At 40.7% G+C, this 18,828-nt stretch overlaps 2 protein-coding genes across 4 annotated transcripts; one reads left to right on the top strand and one right to left on the bottom strand.

Moving 5' to 3' along the window:
* Nucleotides 1-1,974: 1,974 nt before the first annotated feature.
* On the bottom strand, nt 1,975-11,326 carry paics (phosphoribosylaminoimidazole carboxylase, phosphoribosylaminoimidazole succinocarboxamide synthetase). 2 transcript variants are annotated; one of them, XM_038280726.1, is made up of 15 exons: nt 10,954-11,326; nt 10,291-10,791; nt 10,161-10,220; nt 8,719-9,291; nt 8,227-8,304; nt 7,866-8,023; nt 4,806-4,845; nt 4,524-4,721; nt 3,482-3,660; nt 3,223-3,402; nt 3,022-3,135; nt 2,849-2,932; nt 2,576-2,756; nt 2,312-2,470; nt 1,975-2,231 (listed from the first exon to the last, which is right to left on the bottom strand). In XM_038280726.1, exons 1-15 carry the CDS (start codon nt 11,309-11,311, stop codon nt 2,065-2,067), a joined length of 3,030 nt encoding a protein of 1,009 aa, XP_038136654.1. In that variant the 5' UTR covers nt 11,312-11,326; the 3' UTR covers nt 1,975-2,064. The 2 variants fall into 2 exon arrangements, with proteins under 2 accessions (XP_038136654.1, XP_038136655.1); XM_038280727.1 differs by having other exon boundaries at nt 10,291-10,788.
* ppat (phosphoribosyl pyrophosphate amidotransferase) lies at nt 6,556-18,778 on the top strand. Of its 2 annotated transcripts, none has more exons than XM_038280734.1 (12): nt 6,556-6,695; nt 6,852-7,078; nt 11,733-11,799; nt 11,962-12,168; nt 13,701-13,813; nt 13,901-14,046; nt 15,579-15,651; nt 15,727-15,878; nt 15,971-16,098; nt 16,172-16,393; nt 18,082-18,202; nt 18,297-18,778. In XM_038280734.1, exons 2-12 carry the CDS (start codon nt 6,951-6,953, stop codon nt 18,458-18,460), a joined length of 1,521 nt encoding a protein of 506 aa, XP_038136662.1. In that variant the 5' UTR covers nt 6,556-6,695; nt 6,852-6,950; the 3' UTR covers nt 18,461-18,778. The 2 variants fall into 2 exon arrangements, with proteins under 2 accessions (XP_038136662.1, XP_038136663.1); XM_038280735.1 differs by having other exon boundaries at nt 6,566-6,725.
* Nucleotides 18,779-18,828: the final 50 nt, after the last annotated feature.

The following is an 18,828-nucleotide window of genomic DNA, read 5'->3' as shown; positions in this document are numbered from 1 at the left end:
CGTCCTGTCGTCCTCTTCCACAAGATCTTCGTCGCCGCTTTCCTCCTTTAGATAAAAAATGTATGATGGGAGACTCGTCCACGAAACACTACCCCTGACCCTATCCTCCGACACAAAACTCTCCTTTTGCATTTTTCCCCCGTCCATAGCGTTTCTTGACAGTGTCGTTGTTAAGTGCTACTTGGTCCCAGTGTAATTTCCCATTGGAAACCTACTAGCACTAAGTTGCTAACTAGTTAGCAGGATGCTTCTGGGAGAATTCGTGAGGAACTGAAGCCTTTAGAACAGCCGCTTCCTTACGACTTTAGAATAATAAGAACAAAAACTACTGCATTGTCTTACAAGAGCATATTATCTATAATACTTTAAGAGTAAAATAATTTCATTGACATCTCTTACTTACCTAGTCAAATTCTGGGTAATTACATTTATTTTAAGAATGTTTTACTTTTCTTAGTTTTTAAGTCTAAATAAGGGCCCTAAAAATAGAATTTCTTAGGGCCTCATGAATGCTTGGACCGCTCATTGCCACTCCCTCAATTTGCTATACATTGTGTTCTTTAAGAAATGTATGATTCCCTGTTTGTCTGAATTTATAATATATTAATTAAGAAAAAGTTCATATCTGGGATGTGTTTTATTTCAAAATAATGAATATCAGCCTTTTAAAAAAAATGAAAACTTGTAATGAGTTGATCTCTCCTTTCAATGAAACGTGAGACATATTTTCTTTGACAGAGAAACTGGTCGGAGTTGATAATCTCAAGCTTCAAAATATGGAAGATATTTAGATAAATGTTGCAAGAGACCAAACAAGCCAAAGGTTCAGGTTGGATCTGTGCAAACAAACCTGAACATACAGCCAGTTACTATGAACTGGTCTTGATCAAAAGCAAAGCTCATCTACTGTTATGGCCCAGTCCAAAGTCCAAACTGAGGGAATCTGCACACCATCCAACCTGACAGGGCTAAAAAATACAAATTCCAGGTTAGATTTGACAAAATGCAGATTAATTGCTTTGTAATGGATCATATTTGGAAAGTTTTAGCGTTTAAAGTGTTTTGGCCGCTATATCGACATAAATTTACGAATACATTGCAAAAATTATCTAAAAATTTTTACAAATTGTCTTTAAATATTTACCCTTAATTTCCGAATGGTAAAAAGGATCATCCAATGGAATGAGTATTTCTACTCTTAAAATTGTACATTATTCACCTGAAATAAGAGACTGCATTTTTTGTCTTATTCTAAATGTAAATAATCTTATTAGAATGGCAGTGTATCAAGTGCTCAATAAACACACTAGACACTTAAAAGAAAAGTGGACTTGGATTTCAATGTTTTGCAGTATGAAAGGCATTTCTAAGTGTCTCTGAAATGTCTTAGATACAGAAGTAACATTTTCTCAAAAAAAAAAAAAAAAATTCAAATAGGTGCATGTTAATAAAAAAATAAAAAATAAAATTTTTAAACACTGGTAAAAAAAAAAAAAAAATATGAGGCTCTAACCTACAGTATGCTCTTTGAACAGTTTTGCAGAGAAAAAAAAAAAAAATTTCAAGCAGTATAAAACCCATTCCCTAAAAAGGACCCGAAGCTAAAACCAATACACGCTTTAGTGGATGCTTCATGCCATTCAAATTGTCATGCTTTAATACATTCACTTTTGTGGGTGCAACAAGCTCAAACTCGGCCAAATTTTCAGCATCACAGCATTCAGGTGTTTGTTAAATTCAGTTTCTCATCCTTTATAAGGTTACGAGCATTAGGCTGGAATTACAAAGAAAAGATTCTTATGTTTTGGGCAAGCCCAGCATTCTTTTTGCCATCTTCCCGAGATCCTGAGTTTGTTTATTTCTGTGTACCGAGTGATACAGAAATAAAAATGGCAAGAGGTCACATTTTTTTTATACTTATATTTAAGACTGATTAAGTTAATGGGATTAAACAGAGAAAACAATAGTTTTTTTTTTTTATTCATTCTTGCTTTAATGGAATGATCAAGGAACATCTACAGTTAAAGGGCAAACAAAGGCAGGATCTGGATTGGTCTAAGCTACTTAGAGGCTACAGGCCTGTAGTTTTTGGTCAGCAAGCTTAAGAGACACCCAAGTGTTGAGCATAGAGGCCCTCAGCTTGCACCAGACTAGGTGGTTGCTCAAGCCGATGATCTGTGCCGCAAACTGAGCCGCAGCATCAGGGGAGAGGATTGTGGAGCAGCCCAGACCTGTAAGACACGGAAGAGTTTAGCACCTTGGATAGATTGACTAATGGTGAAGAAAATAAGGCATTAAGAGGTCTGCTCACCACTTGGCAAACGGAGGGATGACCAGACATCTTGTGCTCCCCAGTCTGGGGTGAGAGGAGGACAGTTGATGACAGGATAAGCAGTGTTTCCAGACATCACAGGCCCCAGACCATTACTTCTACCAGCTACAGCCACAAATATTGTGGGGACCCCATCACCTGCAGAAAAAAAACCCAAAACAGTAAAGCTGATGGATCATGGAGATGCAACTCCAGACATCTTCTCTAAAAAAAAATAATTATACATATTTTATTAATGCACACCTTCATATTCTGCTTTAATGCGGAGCGTCTCATCTGGACCTTTGTGAGCAGAAGTGACCCGCAGGATGCAGGGGAGCCCATAGGAGGTACAAGCCTTCTTGATTTTTTCACAGTGAGCAATGTCAGAGGTGGAGCCCATCAGGACCACCACCCTGCCGCTGGATTGGGGCTCCAGAAGGAGCTGCAGATAACATTGGGATCAATACATGCATTAAAATGCACTGCAAACAAGTTTGGAAGACTTCCAAAGAACAAAGAGTTGCTTCTTTATACCTGGACCCTTTCAGAAACCCACTCAAAGTTCCTCTTCACCATCTGCATCGCTTCTGGGGTAACTTCTTTCAGGTCACGGTACACCTGGAAAGACAAAATGAAGAAACACCCAACTCTTTTACTCAGTTTACCAAATGTGTCATTCCATAAACTCTTATATTATAATTCCGAACCTGCTTATCTTTTTGCTGACTCCGATCTCCAGCTGGCCAAAGCCTCCAGGAGTCATTGTCGATGACATCAGCGAGAACAATCTCCCCCGTCTTAACGTTCACACCAAACTCTATCTACAAAAATGTTAAAACAAGGTAAAATAAGTTTGCTATTGTTTGGAAGATCAAATAACCAGCAGAGGACGACACAGGACAACATGCCTTCATGTCCACCAGCGTGCAGTTCTGAGTGGCCCAAGCCTTCTCCAGGATTTCAAAGATGGCCACAGTGCTGCGGCTCATTATGTCCACCTCACACTGACCAATGGTGAGCCCTGCCAGGGTGAACTTAGCAGCCAGCAGCTGTTCCTCGGACCACTGAGGATCATTGTTGGCATCATCCTAAGGAGAAGAACAGTCCCTGAGTTCATACCCAATTAGAAAATCACTCATCTCAATCTTCTGGAGCCTTTATGCTTACTTTGAAGAACATCTCCATCTTCAGAGGGCTGAAACGGTATCCCTCTTTGACTCCTGGGTTTCTCTTCAGGAAGGATCCAGTAGCCACCCTGCGACACACCCACTCAATGGGTATCATCTCACAGTGGGCAGCAATGAACGCAGTCTCCGAATGTTGCTTTACAAAAGCAGTCTTAATGCCTGGAAAACAAGACGGACGTTTGGAGAAGGCCTGAAATGTACCACCGGTCACAAGACTCAAAAACAGCAGTCAATAAATAGTTGAATGATTGGACAAATTAAAACATGAAAGAGAAAAACGATTAATGCATGAATATATAAAAAATAAAAATAGACCAGAGAAGCATGTCTGGGGGCAAGGAAAATCTTTTCTTTTGTTGACCATTAAAATACACTAAAAAACTCTGGGTCTTTTTTTTAGCATATTTTAAAACTGGGACCAAATACAATTATAACATCAATTCCACAACTAAATAACTGCCTGCATAAGAGAGAACCTCTTAAAGCCATCAGCATGTTAAAGACAGGATCTAACCCTAAATTCTATTGTGGTTAATTGGAATGTGGTCAGCCATGTTCTGGTCAATTAGGAGAAAAGTCACAAGACAGACCTCACTGCTTCTAGATTTACACGTGCCAAACTCAAGAGACACATGTCTGCAAATTAGTCAATTACTTCTGCATAAGGGCGTGAAAGGGGGGGGTGTATTTGGGCATAAACTCATTAAAATAGATTAACCTTATTTTTTATAAACTTGAATATCCAAATGCCTCCTAACTGAGGAGGGTCCTTTTCTTACTGGTCTCTCTAATCTGGGGCATGCCAGCTTTGATGTCCTTTTGTAATTAAATAAAACAACCTTCTTTAAAGACTATAACAATGTATTAGTGAAATATAACTGTGAGAAAAAAGTGATAAAATCTTTCGGATGTTCTAAGGAATTCATGTGAAAATTGCTTCAGGGCCTTTATGACACATCCATCTCATTTCATGCTGCAGCACAGACTCTTTTTGATGGCTTGACAAACTTCAGAGTCCTCACCGGATTCCTGGAGCAGTTTGAACACGCAGCATGTCGTCTTGTTGGCAATGGCTGCCTTGCCCTCCATCTGATCCTTCCTCACAGCATTCCCAGCGGTGATCTGGTCTTTGGACTGCACCAGAACCAGTCCGGGCTGGTCCAGCAGCTCGAAAATCTGCTTCGTCTTTCCCTCATTGAGCTTCTGACCGATGTTCAAATCTGAAATTATACCCCAAAAAACGTGACAAATCAAACAAGTTCAATCCAACTACTACAGCATGCATTATGATTTTCGTGCAGTACCTGTGCTGGAAGCCATCGTTTCGGTCGATCCTAAACTATTCTAAAAGACAAGGCAGAGAAAGTTGTCAGGAGCAGCAGCAGGGAGGCACACAGGCATGCAGCGGAGGAAGGGAGGAAAGGGAGCGCAATCTTACGTCCACAGATAACCAATCACATTCCGCGATACATTCCCTCGACCAATCAGAGTAGCGCTTTGAAATCACATGGCTTTGGGATGCTCCAACCTTTTATTTTAACCTGGAGAAAAACTTTGGCTTGCGGCAACAGTTTGACGGGCTGGATGTGGATGGTCGTTTGGTGCATGGCGCGTGTTTTGAAGCTGCTTATGGAGAAATGTCTTGGGCCGTGAGTAGTGAGGAAACAGGAAGCGATTCTTGTGGGATGGAAGAGGGAAATAGTGACAATGAAGGTTGGAAGATAGCAACATCAAAAAATGAGAAAAAGCGGAAAAAACAGAGATCAGTTCAAGGGGAATCTAGTTCAGAACAATCCAGTGATGATCAATCCATACATTCCACAGCACAACAAAATGAATTCAAAGTCATATTCAAAGTCGTTAATCAGGCAGACTCTTTTACAAATTGGAATCCGGTTCACTTAACAAAAACCATCAATAAACTTGTCGGAGAAGTCAAAGGTGCCAGAATTCTGTACAGTGGAGACCTGCTAATTAACTGCAGAGACAGCGCCCAGCAAGGCAAAGCAATACGTATCAACAAAATTGACGGGATAAGAGTTCAGTGCAGCTTAATGGAGAACAAAAAGATCAGCAGGGGAGTCATTGGAGGAGTTCCTCTAAAAATTTCTGAAAAAGAGATTCTGGAAAACATAAGCGGTGCAAAAGTAAAAGAAGTAAAACGGTTAAAAACAACAAGAAACGGAGAAAGATCTGACAGTTTATCTGTGCTAATTAAATTCGAAGTAGAGCAATTACCAAGCAAAGTATTCATCGGTTACATAAGCTATAATGTCAAAATCTACAATCCTCCACCATTGAGATGTTTCAAATGCCAAAAATTCGGTCACATTGCAGCAGTTTGTAAAGGGAAACAGAGGTGTGGAAGGTGTGCAGGAGAACATGAGTACGGAAAATGTGGAAAAGAAGCTAAAATAAAATGCTGTAATTGTGGTGGAGAACATACTGCTGCCTATCGCGGCTGTGAAGCAAGCAAAAGGTCTGAGGAAATTAAAAAAATGAAATTTGAGCTCGGAATAACCTACGCTGAAGCTGCAAAAAGGATCCCATCTCAGTCAGAAAAACCCAAACCTACAGTTCAACACACGGCAAATTCCAAACCTCTAGAGAAATCTCTAAAAATTGATGAAGACTCACTTATTGTTAAAAAGACAAATTTTGTTCTTTTCATGGTAGAAGTAATTAATTGTACTGCACAGACAACAAAAAAAAACGGAAAAAATCAAAATAATAGTGAAGGCTGCAGAAAAATATCTGGACATTAAAGATTTGAACTGGGAGATGGTTGGAAGCATGATGGGAGGACCGATGGGACCATCAGAAACTGGCAGAGTTAAGATGACCTAGAGTAAATTAAAATAATATGGGCAAATGTGATTTAGTATTATGTTGGTTTAAGTTACACAGTTTTTTTTTTTTTTTTTTTTTTTTTTTTTTTTTTTGGGGGGGGTGAATCGTTTCCTGTTTTCTTGCTTTACTCCATATCAGTTGGTGGCGGTAATGCACAATTCACAAGTCTGCCAACCGCCATAAAATCCCATAAGAAGAAGAAGAAGAAGAACTTTGGCTTGCCACCATTTTCAAGATTGATAACAGAATCGACTGGTAGAAAAAAGAAAAGTCGATTGAAATGAGACAGTCGGTCTTGTGACCGAGCAGAGTAGAAGACCACGAGTATCTGTGATCAAATCAAGGTTTGATTCATTCATGATTAGAGCTGCGCTGTAGGTTTTCTACTTTACCTACTTTTACTTTTCTCCTTTGATTAAATTATTGCTTTTAAGACTCGTGATAGCGAATTGAAACAGTCAGCTGACTTTTTTTTGTCACACCAAACACGTGTTCTCCAGACAGTGAACGTGCACGCGCCCGCTGGTTGCTCGCAGGCACGCGACCAGTCCGTCTGGTTAACGGACTAACCTGAGGACTTGCAGCGACCCAGGGGCAGCATGGAGTTTGAGGAGTCCGGAATTGGCGAGGAGTGCGGGGTTTTCGGATGCGTGGCCGCCGGAGAGTGGCCCACGCAGCTGGAAGTGGCTCAGGTGCTCACTCTGGGACTGGTGGCTTTACAGCACAGGTTAGTGTGATCAAGGTTTCGTGGATAACTGATCATTTTGCCTATCGAGCGAGGATTTTCTGAACTGTCAAGTTCAGGATTGAAGGGGAAGAAATCAAGTCTGCATGGTCACATTTGTCTTTCGGTGTTCGTTCAAAAAAAAAAAAAAAATTTTTTACTTTTGAAACTTTTCAATGAAGTCAATTCACTGTGACGTTTATAAAAAAAACATATAAAAATACTTTACTTTAAAAATCCCGTAAAATTACTCACTTTCATAAAATCAACCCCCCCCCCATATATCAACATATGTTAAGCTTGCTATTTGGCTGGGAATTATTATTTAAAATAAAATCTGCCTCCCAAAAAACACATAGGCGCCTCTGATGACGTCACTCAAGACAATTGATCAATGTTAAAAATATTCCTTACTTTCGTCCTTAGTTTTTATTTTATCTTCATACTTGTTCATTTCTATGTCCATCTATCTATCTGATTAATTGACTTTGTTGTTCCAGTCTACTTTTCACAATTTCTGTAGTGAATCCTGTAGTGGAAATCCTTACTTTATTAACCAGCTATGCATTTTAGAAATGACACAATGGTGGTTTGTTTTGCACAAACGGTTAACAAACATGAAGAGTGTGATAAGATGTGCAGCATTTCTGTTTTTTTTTTTTTTCTTTTATGAAAAACATACATGCAGTCTGAAGAATTTCACTATGATTAAAAATATGTTCTATATCATGCTCTCTTAGCCGTATAGATTTTATTTTACTGTAAGTTACCCTAATTTCAAAGATGTTACCTTCGTTTTTGGGGATGAATTAGATTGGGCCATGGAGCACACCGATTTGATCTTTATTATGGGGACATGTTCCTGCTCCTCTTTGCAATGAGCCTCCACCACAGTGACAGACTCACGGCCTGCATTTAGTTGTTTAGCTGCTTTCTGGTAGCTGCAGTCTGGAAGTAAAAAAAATAAAAACACAATCAGCATGCAGCGATGTCCTTTTATACATGGTTTTCAGTTTAAATCTAGCAATAGCTGTCTTTCTGTATCTGTAATCCTTTTAAAGCCTTTGTAGCAAATCATGAGACTTCAACTCAATTCGGAGACATCATGTGACACACAGGGCGATAAGAGAGAGTAGGGAATTTAAGAAAACCTTGATCCACAGCTTTTCTCTTCTTCCCTCTTTTTACTGAGAAGCTGCCGTCCTCCCCGGCTGGAGTTTCAGAGGGGCCTGCAAACATCATGGTGAAAAAAACAGTCAGAGTAGAAACACGAGTTTAATTTTTTACAAGAAAAAAACATGATCATGTTCATGATTTTCAGGTTGACAGTCTAGCCTAAACCTTAAGTTTTTCAAAACATTTATACTTAAAACATGAATCTCTTGTTATCAATCTTTGTTATTTTGACACTTTAGTTTGTTTTGACTTTATTTTTTAAGTTAAAGATCAAAGAGTCAGAGTATAGTGAACATTTGCTGATTAGAACACTACAGTTCTGAACTTTTAACCTTGAGATATAAAGATGCAGAGGGTAACAGCTCAAGGATTTAGTCAAGCTTATGGTTTGTTTAGAACCCTTTCTATGTTAAACTGAAGAACAAAAGGTCAGTTCATAGTAAATACACATTTAATAATTAGCTCACTGTTTGGGGTGTGATGTTGGTCCAACTGATGCTCCTGGACTCCTTGCAGCCTCAGATCCTCGTTGACTGCTATTGGGACTGAATCAGAATGACAGGTTTCCTCATCCATGGCTTCTCCTCTGTTTGTCTTGGCCAAATGTACGTCAGCCCAGCAGTTTTCCTCACGAGCCTGTGAAATAGCGAGCGGGCTCGAATTTACAGCCTCTGCGGCCACCAACGGGGTGTGTGTCATGATGGCATCCACTTCATCATAGAACCGCATGAGGCGCCTCCGCTCGGCTTCATCCGTCTTGCTCCTTTGAAGGGACCGGTAGAGGTACTTGAGGTTTTTGTACTTTGTGTGGCACTGTTTCCAGTCCCGCTCGATGCCTTGCTGCATGAGCCTCTTGGAGATTTGGACGAAGATGTCTCGCTTTCTGGTCGAGCTTTCCAGCTGTTTGCATATTCGTTTGTCGGACCACACCTGAATGAGAGCTTGCACCTCTTGGTCGCTCCAGTTGCGGCCAGTGTCCGACACTGTGACCACATGGAACTGGTCCGAGCTGGGTGAGTCTGGTTGCGTCAAGTGGGCCTCTGGTTTAGAAGAAAAGAGGTTATGATTTAGGGTTCTTACAAGATTGCCATATTAAATGTTTTATTATTTTCTTTTTTTATCCGCCAGTGGGATGCTATGAATGTGGAACCTGCAAACGCAGCAGGAAAATGATCCCAGTGGATGGATAGAATAGAATAGAAAATCCCTTTATTGTCCCACAATGGGGACATTCTGGTTTTTACGGCAGCAAAAAGATTATAGAAAAAAAGTGGTCACACAAATGTGGACCTTAGTAATAAGAATAACATGTTATTATGTTGGACATCATAACATGGAAAGATTAATGGAGAAATAGATGTACATTAGTGTGATAGACGGTGAGAGGAAAAAAAATGAATGGATGGATATAAGGATAGTGGGTGAACAAAAGATTGAGAGAGGATTGGTGATTAAACAAATGGCTGGAACCTGGATAAGTGTTGGCCTTTTAGATTAATCTTTAAATGAATGATCTTTTATTCCAGTCCTTTAGGTTTGGTGTCTGCTCCTTTTAGATGCGGCTCTGTTTCCTCACACCTGAATCAAATGGCTAAGTTGCCTCCTCAGTATGAAGTCAAGTTCTCCAGGGTCCTGTTAATGACCCGAGGTGTGTTAAAAAACAGACACTCATCTAATACCCGACCTTGCTGACTTGATTGAAAGAACCCTGCTTTAGACAATGTGATGGAATTTTAAATCTGGAAAGGAAAATATTTACCCCTATGGATTTCTTACTCCATCCTTTTAAAGAGAAAGTAAACAAGTGAAAACTATTTGAATAAAGGGCTTGAATGAAATTTCCTCCTATTCCATCTGTATAAGAACCCTGTGGATTATAAAGTGAATGTATTTAAAACATTAGTCATACCTGTTCCTTTCCATTGGCCTTCCACGTCTCCATCAATATCATAGTCATCACTGTTGTCATCTGAAGAAGAATAGAGAAAAATGAATTCTCTGGAATTTAAACGGTGATGTGTGATAGAAGAAATATCTACCATCTTCGATTTCAATGATGATCTCGTTGTCTGATGCGGTCATCACTCTAGTGTTTCCCGGTGGTGTCTGCATCTGTCCTGCCTTTGTGTCTCCATTATAAAGCCTCTTCTGCATCTCCTCAGTCCCATTTTCCAGTCCCTTGTTGAGCAAGATGGCTTCCACTTCTTCAAAAAACTTCATGTACCTCCCAGGACCTCCTGCACTGCTGCCTGCAGCGGCGTGAGCATTTTTGGCTGTCTTGTAGTCGTATTTCAGATTCTTGTATTTGGTCCGACACTGCTTCCAGTTGCGTACCACCCCAAACTTTCTCTGCATCTGGCGGGCCATCTCCTGGAAGATGCACTTGTTTCGCAGTGTGCTCCTCAGGCGCTCCCGCACACTCTGGTCAGCCCAAACGCACAGCAGAGCCCTCACCTCTTCGTCCGTCCAGTGGCGCCCCCCTTCTTCACTCACGTTCGGTGTGAGGGGAAGACTGGTACGCATTCGAGCTATTGTTCCTGCTGGAATGCAAACAATTTGGTCTTTGTTTTGGAAATTACATCAGTTTTTAGAGCAAGCAAGCAAAAAAAAACATAAAAAACCTTTTTCTTTTTTTTTTTGCTTGTTTATCAAATCTGAATGTTTGAAGCTGTGCTATGGTTTGCATTAAACCTAGATTTTACCTTCATTCATGGGAACTGAGACTGAGGAAAGGAAGGTGTTCTCCACTGGCTTTCCTTCCAGTTCCAGGCCATAGCTAGCAGACGTGCCTGCTGCTGCATCAGCCCTGCTGCTCTGTAGTCCCAGACTCCTGCTCTTAGCCTGACACTCCCTCCAACTGCGCACAACGCTGAGCCGCCTCAGCCGCTCTGAAATCAGCTCAAACGTGGCCCTGCTCTCTGCTCCATGCTGGGCTCCAGCCTCATTCCACACTGACACGAGAGCCAGCACCTCTTCCTCCCCCCACAGCCTCTCCATCGAGCCTTTCTCCTCCACCACCTCCCTGTCTTCCCTTCTTTGTCTCTCTGCCTGCCTCTCCATGTTTGAGCTGACCTGGAAACGTTTTCGTTTCCTCGGCCCCTTCTTTCTCTGCATGCTGGTTCCCTAGGCAACCAGGCGGTTAAGCCTAAAAGCAACGCCTACATGCTGAAAAGCAGCCTTACCACTGGCTTAAGCTGTGTGCAGAGGGGGCGGGATCAAGTGTTATCTGAGAAGCAGCTTGGTAAATGGACTGAAACTACAGCAAGGCGACTCTCTACAAATGGCTGCTCCTCATCTGAGCAGCTCTTTTGTTTTTTGTTTTTTTTCTCTCTGGCTTCAGCTCCTTTTTTTCTGGTTTGATTTGCCTCAAGGCACATTATCAGAGCTGAAATACCGAGGGGACTAGAGCATGTCTGGTCATGTTACAGTCTTTAATCGTGACTCTATCTTAACACTATTTTTTGTTTGTTTGTTTTTTTAGAGGTCAGGAAAGTGCAGGGATAGTCACAAGTGATGGAGCAAGTCCCCCAGTATACACAAGCCACAAGGTGATGAGACACACATGCATCAAGCTTCATACTGATTAATTTTACCAGCTGTTCAGGCCTCCCTGTTCACACTTGGTGTCTTGTAATTTTTCCACTAATGACATCACACCGGTAATTTGTTTTCAATTTGTGCAAACAATGATCCCTCTTTGCATTTCTCAGGGCATGGGATTAGTGAGCACGGCTTTCCCACCAGAGGCTCTGCTTAAACTGCGCTACGGTAACCTTGGCATCTGTCACACACGCTATTCAACGACAGGGATCTCAGAGCTGCAGAACTGCCAGCCCTTTGTTGTGGATACGCTGCATGGCAGGATTGCTGTGGCACACAATGGAGAGCTGGTTAATTCCCGTGCCTTGCGGAAAAAGGTGAGGATGACCCCCTTCCACCCCCTGCTTATGTTGCATCTGTGTGTTGCAATGTGTGTTGCATCTCAGCACCCCTTTTTCCAAAGACTTTTTTAAACGTTTGTTTTCTGTTTCTGTTCAAAATATTCATAGCCCTGCCCTTTTCTCAATTTATAAACTTCAATGAGGTCTTTTGAGATTTTATGTTTAAGACTACAACTAATCTGTGTATAATATTAAAGAACGAAGATGACGCCTCTTATACGAAGCCTATTATGAATAAAAATAATGGTGAATATTCTTAATCATCCAGGATATTCCAAAAAAACGTGTTCAAAACCCTGTGAAAAAAAATCCTAATTATGTGAATTTTTCTATAAATATTGCAGGATTGGGACATCAGGCGTGGGTCAAAGTTGAATTAATTAATTCTCACTCATATTGTCAAACAAGATATACTTAAAAAAGGTTTGAGCCACACTATCCATAGTTTATAAAGCTCTATAACAGTATTATTAAATAAAAACACAAAGGGCATACACTAAATTTATTGGACAAAAATAAAACAAAGTAGGCTCAGCCTGGATTAGTGGGAAGTAACCACTGGAGTTAATGTTCAAATTTACTTAGAGAAGCAGTTCTTTTCATTTGTAAAGCATATATACACACTACCTCTTCTGCAGTGGGAATCAGAGCTTTTCTTGCTCTCTCTGCAGCTCTTTGTTTTACATGACCGTATGCAGTCATATCCTTGAACACATTTCCATACCATTAAATGTTGATTATTTGATGCATTCCACTCAAGTCACACAATGTTCTACTCTCTGTTCTTGCTCATTTTATAAGAAGAGTCCAGTGCAATGCACCATACTCACAACCCCTTGTGGCTACTTTAATCAATGCACACAAGAATATCCAGACTCGTTCAGTAACCATCCTGTCTGGATTTAGATGTTTGAGCAAGCAAAGTCCAGAAAAAAACCTATCTATGGTTTTACAGATAAAATACTACAGCAGATGTACCAAATTGGATGTCAGCATTTGATGGATTTTAATCTTGTGTAGAGATATCTTGTTTAATAAAACAGGGGGGTGTGGATCTTTGCAAGGCTAAACAATCAGACCACATCACTTTGCAAATGAGTTCTTAAAAGAAAAAGCTAAGTCAATTGCTTTTTCTTTTCTTTTTGATGCAGGTTAAAGTGATGTAACTTTTTAAATGGCAAGCTCTGCAGGGTTTCTCAAAGCAAAACGACTAGATTCATGTTTTGTGGTCGAACAGGTTTTGTCCTTTCTTCACAAAAAGCTACTGAGGTAGAAGTTGTTGGGGGTTAGGGATGACATCCTGCGGGTCTGAATTCATATGTAGATGATCAGTAGTAAGTGCCGGATCAGTGAGAGAATTCACATGCAAGAAGACGTGTATTGATTTAAAACTGGCCGAACAGTCCGTCATTTAAAGCTGAGTCCTCTGGTTTTTCTCACTGCATAAAAATAGCTTCCTCTCCAAAACATTAACCTCTAAAGTCCCTGTTTTACACTTTGTCATACAGGTGATGCGCCATGGCGTCGGCCTTTCCACTTGCTCAGACAGTGAGCTCATCACCCACCTGCTGGCGCTGACCCCGCCCATGGAGGAGCTGGACACACCTGACTGGGTTGCTAGGTAACTACTAACTCAGGATGCTGGCCAAATGTACTTACACCCTTTTGACATGATCTCCTGTCTTAAATGTGATGTCTTTGATGACAGAATTAAAAACCTCATGTCGGAAACGACCACCTCATACTCACTGCTGGTCATGTTCAAAGATGTCATCTACGCAGTGCGAGATCCTTATGGGAACCGGCCCCTCTGCATCGGAAAGCTTGTTCCCATCTCCAGGCTCCACAGTCCAGGTATTTAAACAGTTCTTTCTGTTTGTTTGCACTCATATGGAACATTGTAGATCAGGGGTTTCCAGCCATGCATGATCTATTGTGCTGCAGGTTATAGACGCATACCTGCTCCAACATATCTGAATGAAATGACTGGTTCGTTAATAGACCTTTGCCAAACTTAATGGCATGCTAAAGTGGTAATTCAGGTGTGTTAGAGCTAGGGCTGGGTACCGAACTTTGGTTCTTTTATGGTACCGACCGAAATGCTTCGGTTCTACAGAGTATCGAAACATGCCTCGTCTTTCGTTACCAAGTTTCGGTGATTGGCTGTAACACTTAACGTGATTGCGTCATCCAGGAAAAATACACAGGTGGTCAGGCCTACAGCCAGGGTTCATGTGTATCTGTTGTGAACTGGTTGCGAGCGTCGTGGAACCCCTTTAAAATGCCCCCCCAGGTCAAAAGTGTGGCTTCACTTCATTAACACTGATGCTAATAGTGCACGGAAACAATTTAAGCGCAGAAAGTTGCTCCGTGTTTGACTGCAAGAAGAGCGGACCGCAGCCGGCGTTACCATCCTCCTCTCAGCAGCCCGTTGGCTGTGCAAAGCCAGAGCGGAGTGAATCATGCTGCTTTCACACAGGACGCAGCAAGAGCAGCAAAATCGCGTCTGCTGCTTCCTTTTTGCTGCTTGTACCAGTTTCTGACGCGCAGCTTTGCTGCTCTGGCTGCGCGGTCGAAAAGTGGCTCTGACGCACGTTGGGCGGACCTACTCTATCCTTTCTTTGCCCTACAGCTATATGTGCTGTGATCAGTGGGAATAAAGTAGTTTTATTATGTTTTTAACTGGGAAAATCCGCCTGAAAACTTAATCAGTTCAGTCAGTTCATCCTGCCTTCCAATATTTCAGTCTGAGCCGCTCAGACCCCCACATACCAGCGGTTCGCTGTCAGTAGGATCCCATTCAACGGGCTTGTTTGTCTCCTGAGAAAGCAGACTTGTTAATGTCTGCTTTCGCAGGAGAAAATATTAGACACTGAAATTTTTTTTTTGTGTAAGGAAAAATGTAAATGGAAAAATCAGAACTTAAGATAAAACTCAAGATTTGTACTTTTTTATGTTGTGTAATTTTCTTTTTCTTCGAATTGATATTATAAAACTGGTATCAAAAAAAGTATCGTTCAGGAACCGGTATCGAAGTGAAATTATCGGTATTGGTAGCAGCACCGAAAATTTTTGAACAATACCCAGCCCTAGTTAGAGCAGGGTTGCATCTATCACAGCAGATCTGGAGGACCATGATTGTGAAAAGTGAAGGACTGCAGCTGAAGAAAACTCTGACCTGTTCTGGTAGTTTAGATTTCTGATGCGGGAAAACATCTGATCAGAACAAGTTGAGATGCTTTTTATTTATTTTCTCTATGGTTTGAACAAACTAACTTTCTGAGAAAGATGAAGTTTCACAAGTGCTCAGAAGAACTGGCTCTTTAAGGTCACAGATCAGATAGCTGCTGGTGGATAATTAACTGGGATCTCTGTTCCCTGATTAGGTGCAGAGGAGGAGGACACTGAAGGTTGGGTTGTGTCCTCAGAGTCCTGCAGCTTCCAGTCCATCGGAGCAAAGTAAAACTTTTTGGTGTTTTCTTTAAAACTAACCTGTAATGCTTTGCGTGTCTAACGTTATCACATCCACCGTAGATATTACAGAGAGGTCTTACCAGGGGAAATAGTTCAGCTATCCAGGCATGGAGTCAAGTCTCTGAGTGTTGTTCCCCGCCCTGAAGGAGACCTGCCTGCTTTCTGCATCTTTGAATACGTTTATTTTGCCAGACCAGACTCCATTTTTGAAGGTATAAATATTATTGCATATTTCAGATCCCTTTAATTGAATTTTAACCATGAGGCTTCACTGTAGTAAAAAATGAACGTAAATGTGCTCCAGGGCAGATGGTGTACAGTGTGAGGCAGCGCTGTGGTCGGCAGTTAGCCATAGAGGCTCCAACAGATGTGGATCTGGTCAGCACAGTGCCAGAGTCTGCGACCCCTGCTGCTCTAGGCTACGCTCTGCAGGTAAGTCCTCCTGTCTGCCAAGAGACACATCGGCTACCCAGCCTGCCAATCACAGCTGTTGTCCTTCTCTCAGGCTGGCCTCCCATACATGGAGGTTCTATGCAAGAACCGCTATGTTGGAAGAACATTTATTCAACCAAATACCCGTCTGAGGCAGCTTGGGGTCGCCAAGAAGTTTGGGGTGCTGACTGACAACTTTGCAGGGAAACGGGTGGTGCTTATTGATGACTCCATTGTCAGAGGCAACACCATCTCCCCCATTATTAAGCTGCTGCGGGAAGCGGGAGCAACAGAGGTGGGTTTCCTTCAGTTGAAGCGCCTGCTGAGATGTGATCTAGTCTCTGGGTTATATTGGGCTCCTCATTTTGAGGATAGAAATTACAGGAAAAATAGCTCTGCTATGATTCAAGCTTTTTATCTCTTGTTTATACCAATTAGCTTTATGAACTTTATCAGGTTTTCGCCAGCCTCTGAAATTCTTATTTTCAAGAAAAACCTTTTTGAATATAAACTTTTGCATGACAAAGACATTTAGTATGTGAATAACAGGTAAGAACAGTTTTTATTCCCTGAAAAAACCATAATAACCATTTTTCCTCCCAGAGGTTATGAGTGTTACTTTGAATCTCTCCTGATAGTTTTCTTCCCTTAAGCACAAGCTTTCCTGGTTTGCCATGGGTTAATAAAGGCAAATAAAAATGATGCCAAACTTCCGTATCCAGAGCTAAAGCACAGAAAAAAAGATGAACACAGTTATTTCCCACAACAACAAAAAAACAAACAAACAGAAGAAGCAACAAATCAGAATCAGGTTTATTGCCAATTGGTTTGCACTTACAAGGAATTTGACTTGGTGTTGATGGTGCAGACTGTGTGTGTATATATATATGTATATATATATGTTTTTTATATAAAAGAAAAAAAAGGCCTAAAATTCAGGGGTTTTTTTTAAGGTTATAATCCTGAAGAGGGCCGGGTTGAGAGTAGTCAAGCAACCAACCCAGTGGAGTTCTGGGTATAGCATATTAACAATAATAAAAAAAATTAAATCTTAAATACAAAATATTTGTTTTTTTTTGTGCAATTTTGGCATAATTACTGCTCTAAGTGGGTCGCTCTGTCAACTAAAGGCATGTTTTAGTGTCTCTAACAAATTATCCTTATTAAAATACTTGATTATTTTAAGAATTGATTAATCAGATTGTTTCGATCATAGTTGAGTTTACACAGTATAGACACTCAGTATAACCTCAAAACTCAGATAGCCGACTGATTTATTTGCCGAATAGCATGATGCAGCAGATTAACTGAGACAACTAGACTTAAACCCTTTCACAATAAGAGCTAGACAGAAATCTTTTGGACAATATTTGCAGGTCTTTTTCATGCAACACTATCAGCATATTTTCAGATGTATTAACACAATCCAAGGGCATACCTTGAGATCATGTAAGGCACATGCACTGCACTTCCATCAGTTTGCCATATATTATTGTTTTTCTTTATTATTGTAATCAACTCCTTAGAAGTTGACGGCACATCAGGGGTTGGTTAGACTGATGAATTAAAAATAAACTTTGAGGGCCGATCTCTAAAGAAGTTTCTGATCTTATGGGAGTGGTGGCCTTCTGCATGATACATACAGAGTTCATTTCTCCATTGTGAGATAATTAGTTACATTTTTTTTTTTATTTAAACATATTAAATATAACGCAGTTTGAATGCTGGGTTTCCCAACTTTACAACACAACTCTTGAAGGATTTTCAGATTTGATAGACATAACCTGCTACGTTAATTATCAAATGTAAAAACTAGAAATAACATGCAGGCTGAATTATATGTCATAGACAAAACCAATAAGTTATTGATGGGAGCTGCTTATATTTTGAGAAAAAAATCACCTTCTGTCTGGATAGCTCTTCTAATGTTTCACAGCAATTCCTGCCTCCATCTTAAAAAGTGATATAAACATCTGCTTTTAGGTCCATATCAGGGTGGCGTCTCCGCCTATCAAGTTCCCCTGCTACATGGGTATCAATATTCCAACTAAAGAGGAGCTTATTGCCAACAAGCCAGAGTTCAAAGACATTGCTGGTTATATCGGTAAGGCTAACTGTACAGCATGCAGTTTTCCCACGTACATCTCACTGTAATGGTTTAAATGCCTGTCTTTGCTTCTCCTCCTCCTGCCGTGTAGGTGCTGACAGCGTTGAGTATTTAACCGTGGAGGGACTCCTATCTGCCGTCCAGGAGGGAATTGCCTCCTTCAAGGAGAACGAGAAATTTGGCTCCGGGAAAAACGGAGTAGGCCACTGCACTGCCTGTCTCACTGGGAAATATCCAGTGGAATTGGAATGGTAACTGGGACAGCACAATGGAGGGACTCTGCTCACAACTTTATACTTACAGTTGAACTTTAGAGCTTTTTTTCCCGTTATTGCTGGATACTGTGATTACTTTGAACTCATCAATAACCTTTATGTATAATTGTTTCTTTTGTATGTGTATAAATCAAATGTATTTACAAAAATGTATACTTTTCTGTGTAATCCAAGTATTTCCAAACAACATTAAAATGTTAAGACACACAAAAGAGTTGAGACCAAAAAAAAGAAACCTTTGTTTTGCCAATATATTTTTAACCCTTTCAACTTTAATAAATGAAATGTAACCATTGTACAAAGAAATTAAGGTGTTTTTTGACAAAAAAAAAAAAAAAAGGATGCATT

Source organism: Cyprinodon tularosa, unplaced genomic scaffold (assembly GCF_016077235.1).
Source record: "Cyprinodon tularosa strain WSP-4 unplaced genomic scaffold, ASM1607723v1 ctg163, whole genome shotgun sequence".
Lineage (NCBI taxonomy): Eukaryota > Metazoa > Chordata > Actinopteri > Cyprinodontiformes > Cyprinodontidae > Cyprinodon > Cyprinodon tularosa.
The sequence above is the reverse complement of the archived record's forward strand: the minus strand, read 5'-3'. Positions and strand labels throughout refer to the sequence as shown.

Excerpts from the sequence above, each read along its gene's own strand:
- ppat (XM_038280734.1), top strand. The coding sequence starts at position 6,951 with ATGGAGTTTGAGGAGTCCGGAATTGGCGAGGAGTGCGGGGTTTTCGGA. Across the intron at positions 7,079-11,732 it reads CTGGTGGCTTTACAGCACAG|AGGTCAGGAAAGTGCAGGGA; the intron begins GTTAGTGTGATC and ends TTGTTTTTTTAG. Across the intron at positions 14,047-15,578 it reads CTCCAGGCTCCACAGTCCAG|GTGCAGAGGAGGAGGACACT; the intron begins GTATTTAAACAG and ends TTCCCTGATTAG.
- paics (XM_038280726.1), bottom strand. The coding sequence starts at position 11,311 with ATGGAGAGGCAGGCAGAGAGACAAAGAAGGGAAGACAGGGAGGTGGTG. Across the intron at positions 9,292-10,160 it reads AGGCCAATGGAAAGGAACAG|AGGCCCACTTGACGCAACCA; the intron begins GTATGACTAATG and ends CTTCTAAACCAG. Across the intron at positions 4,722-4,805 it reads AACGATGGCTTCCAGCACAG|ATTTGAACATCGGTCAGAAG; the intron begins GTACTGCACGAA and ends GTATAATTTCAG.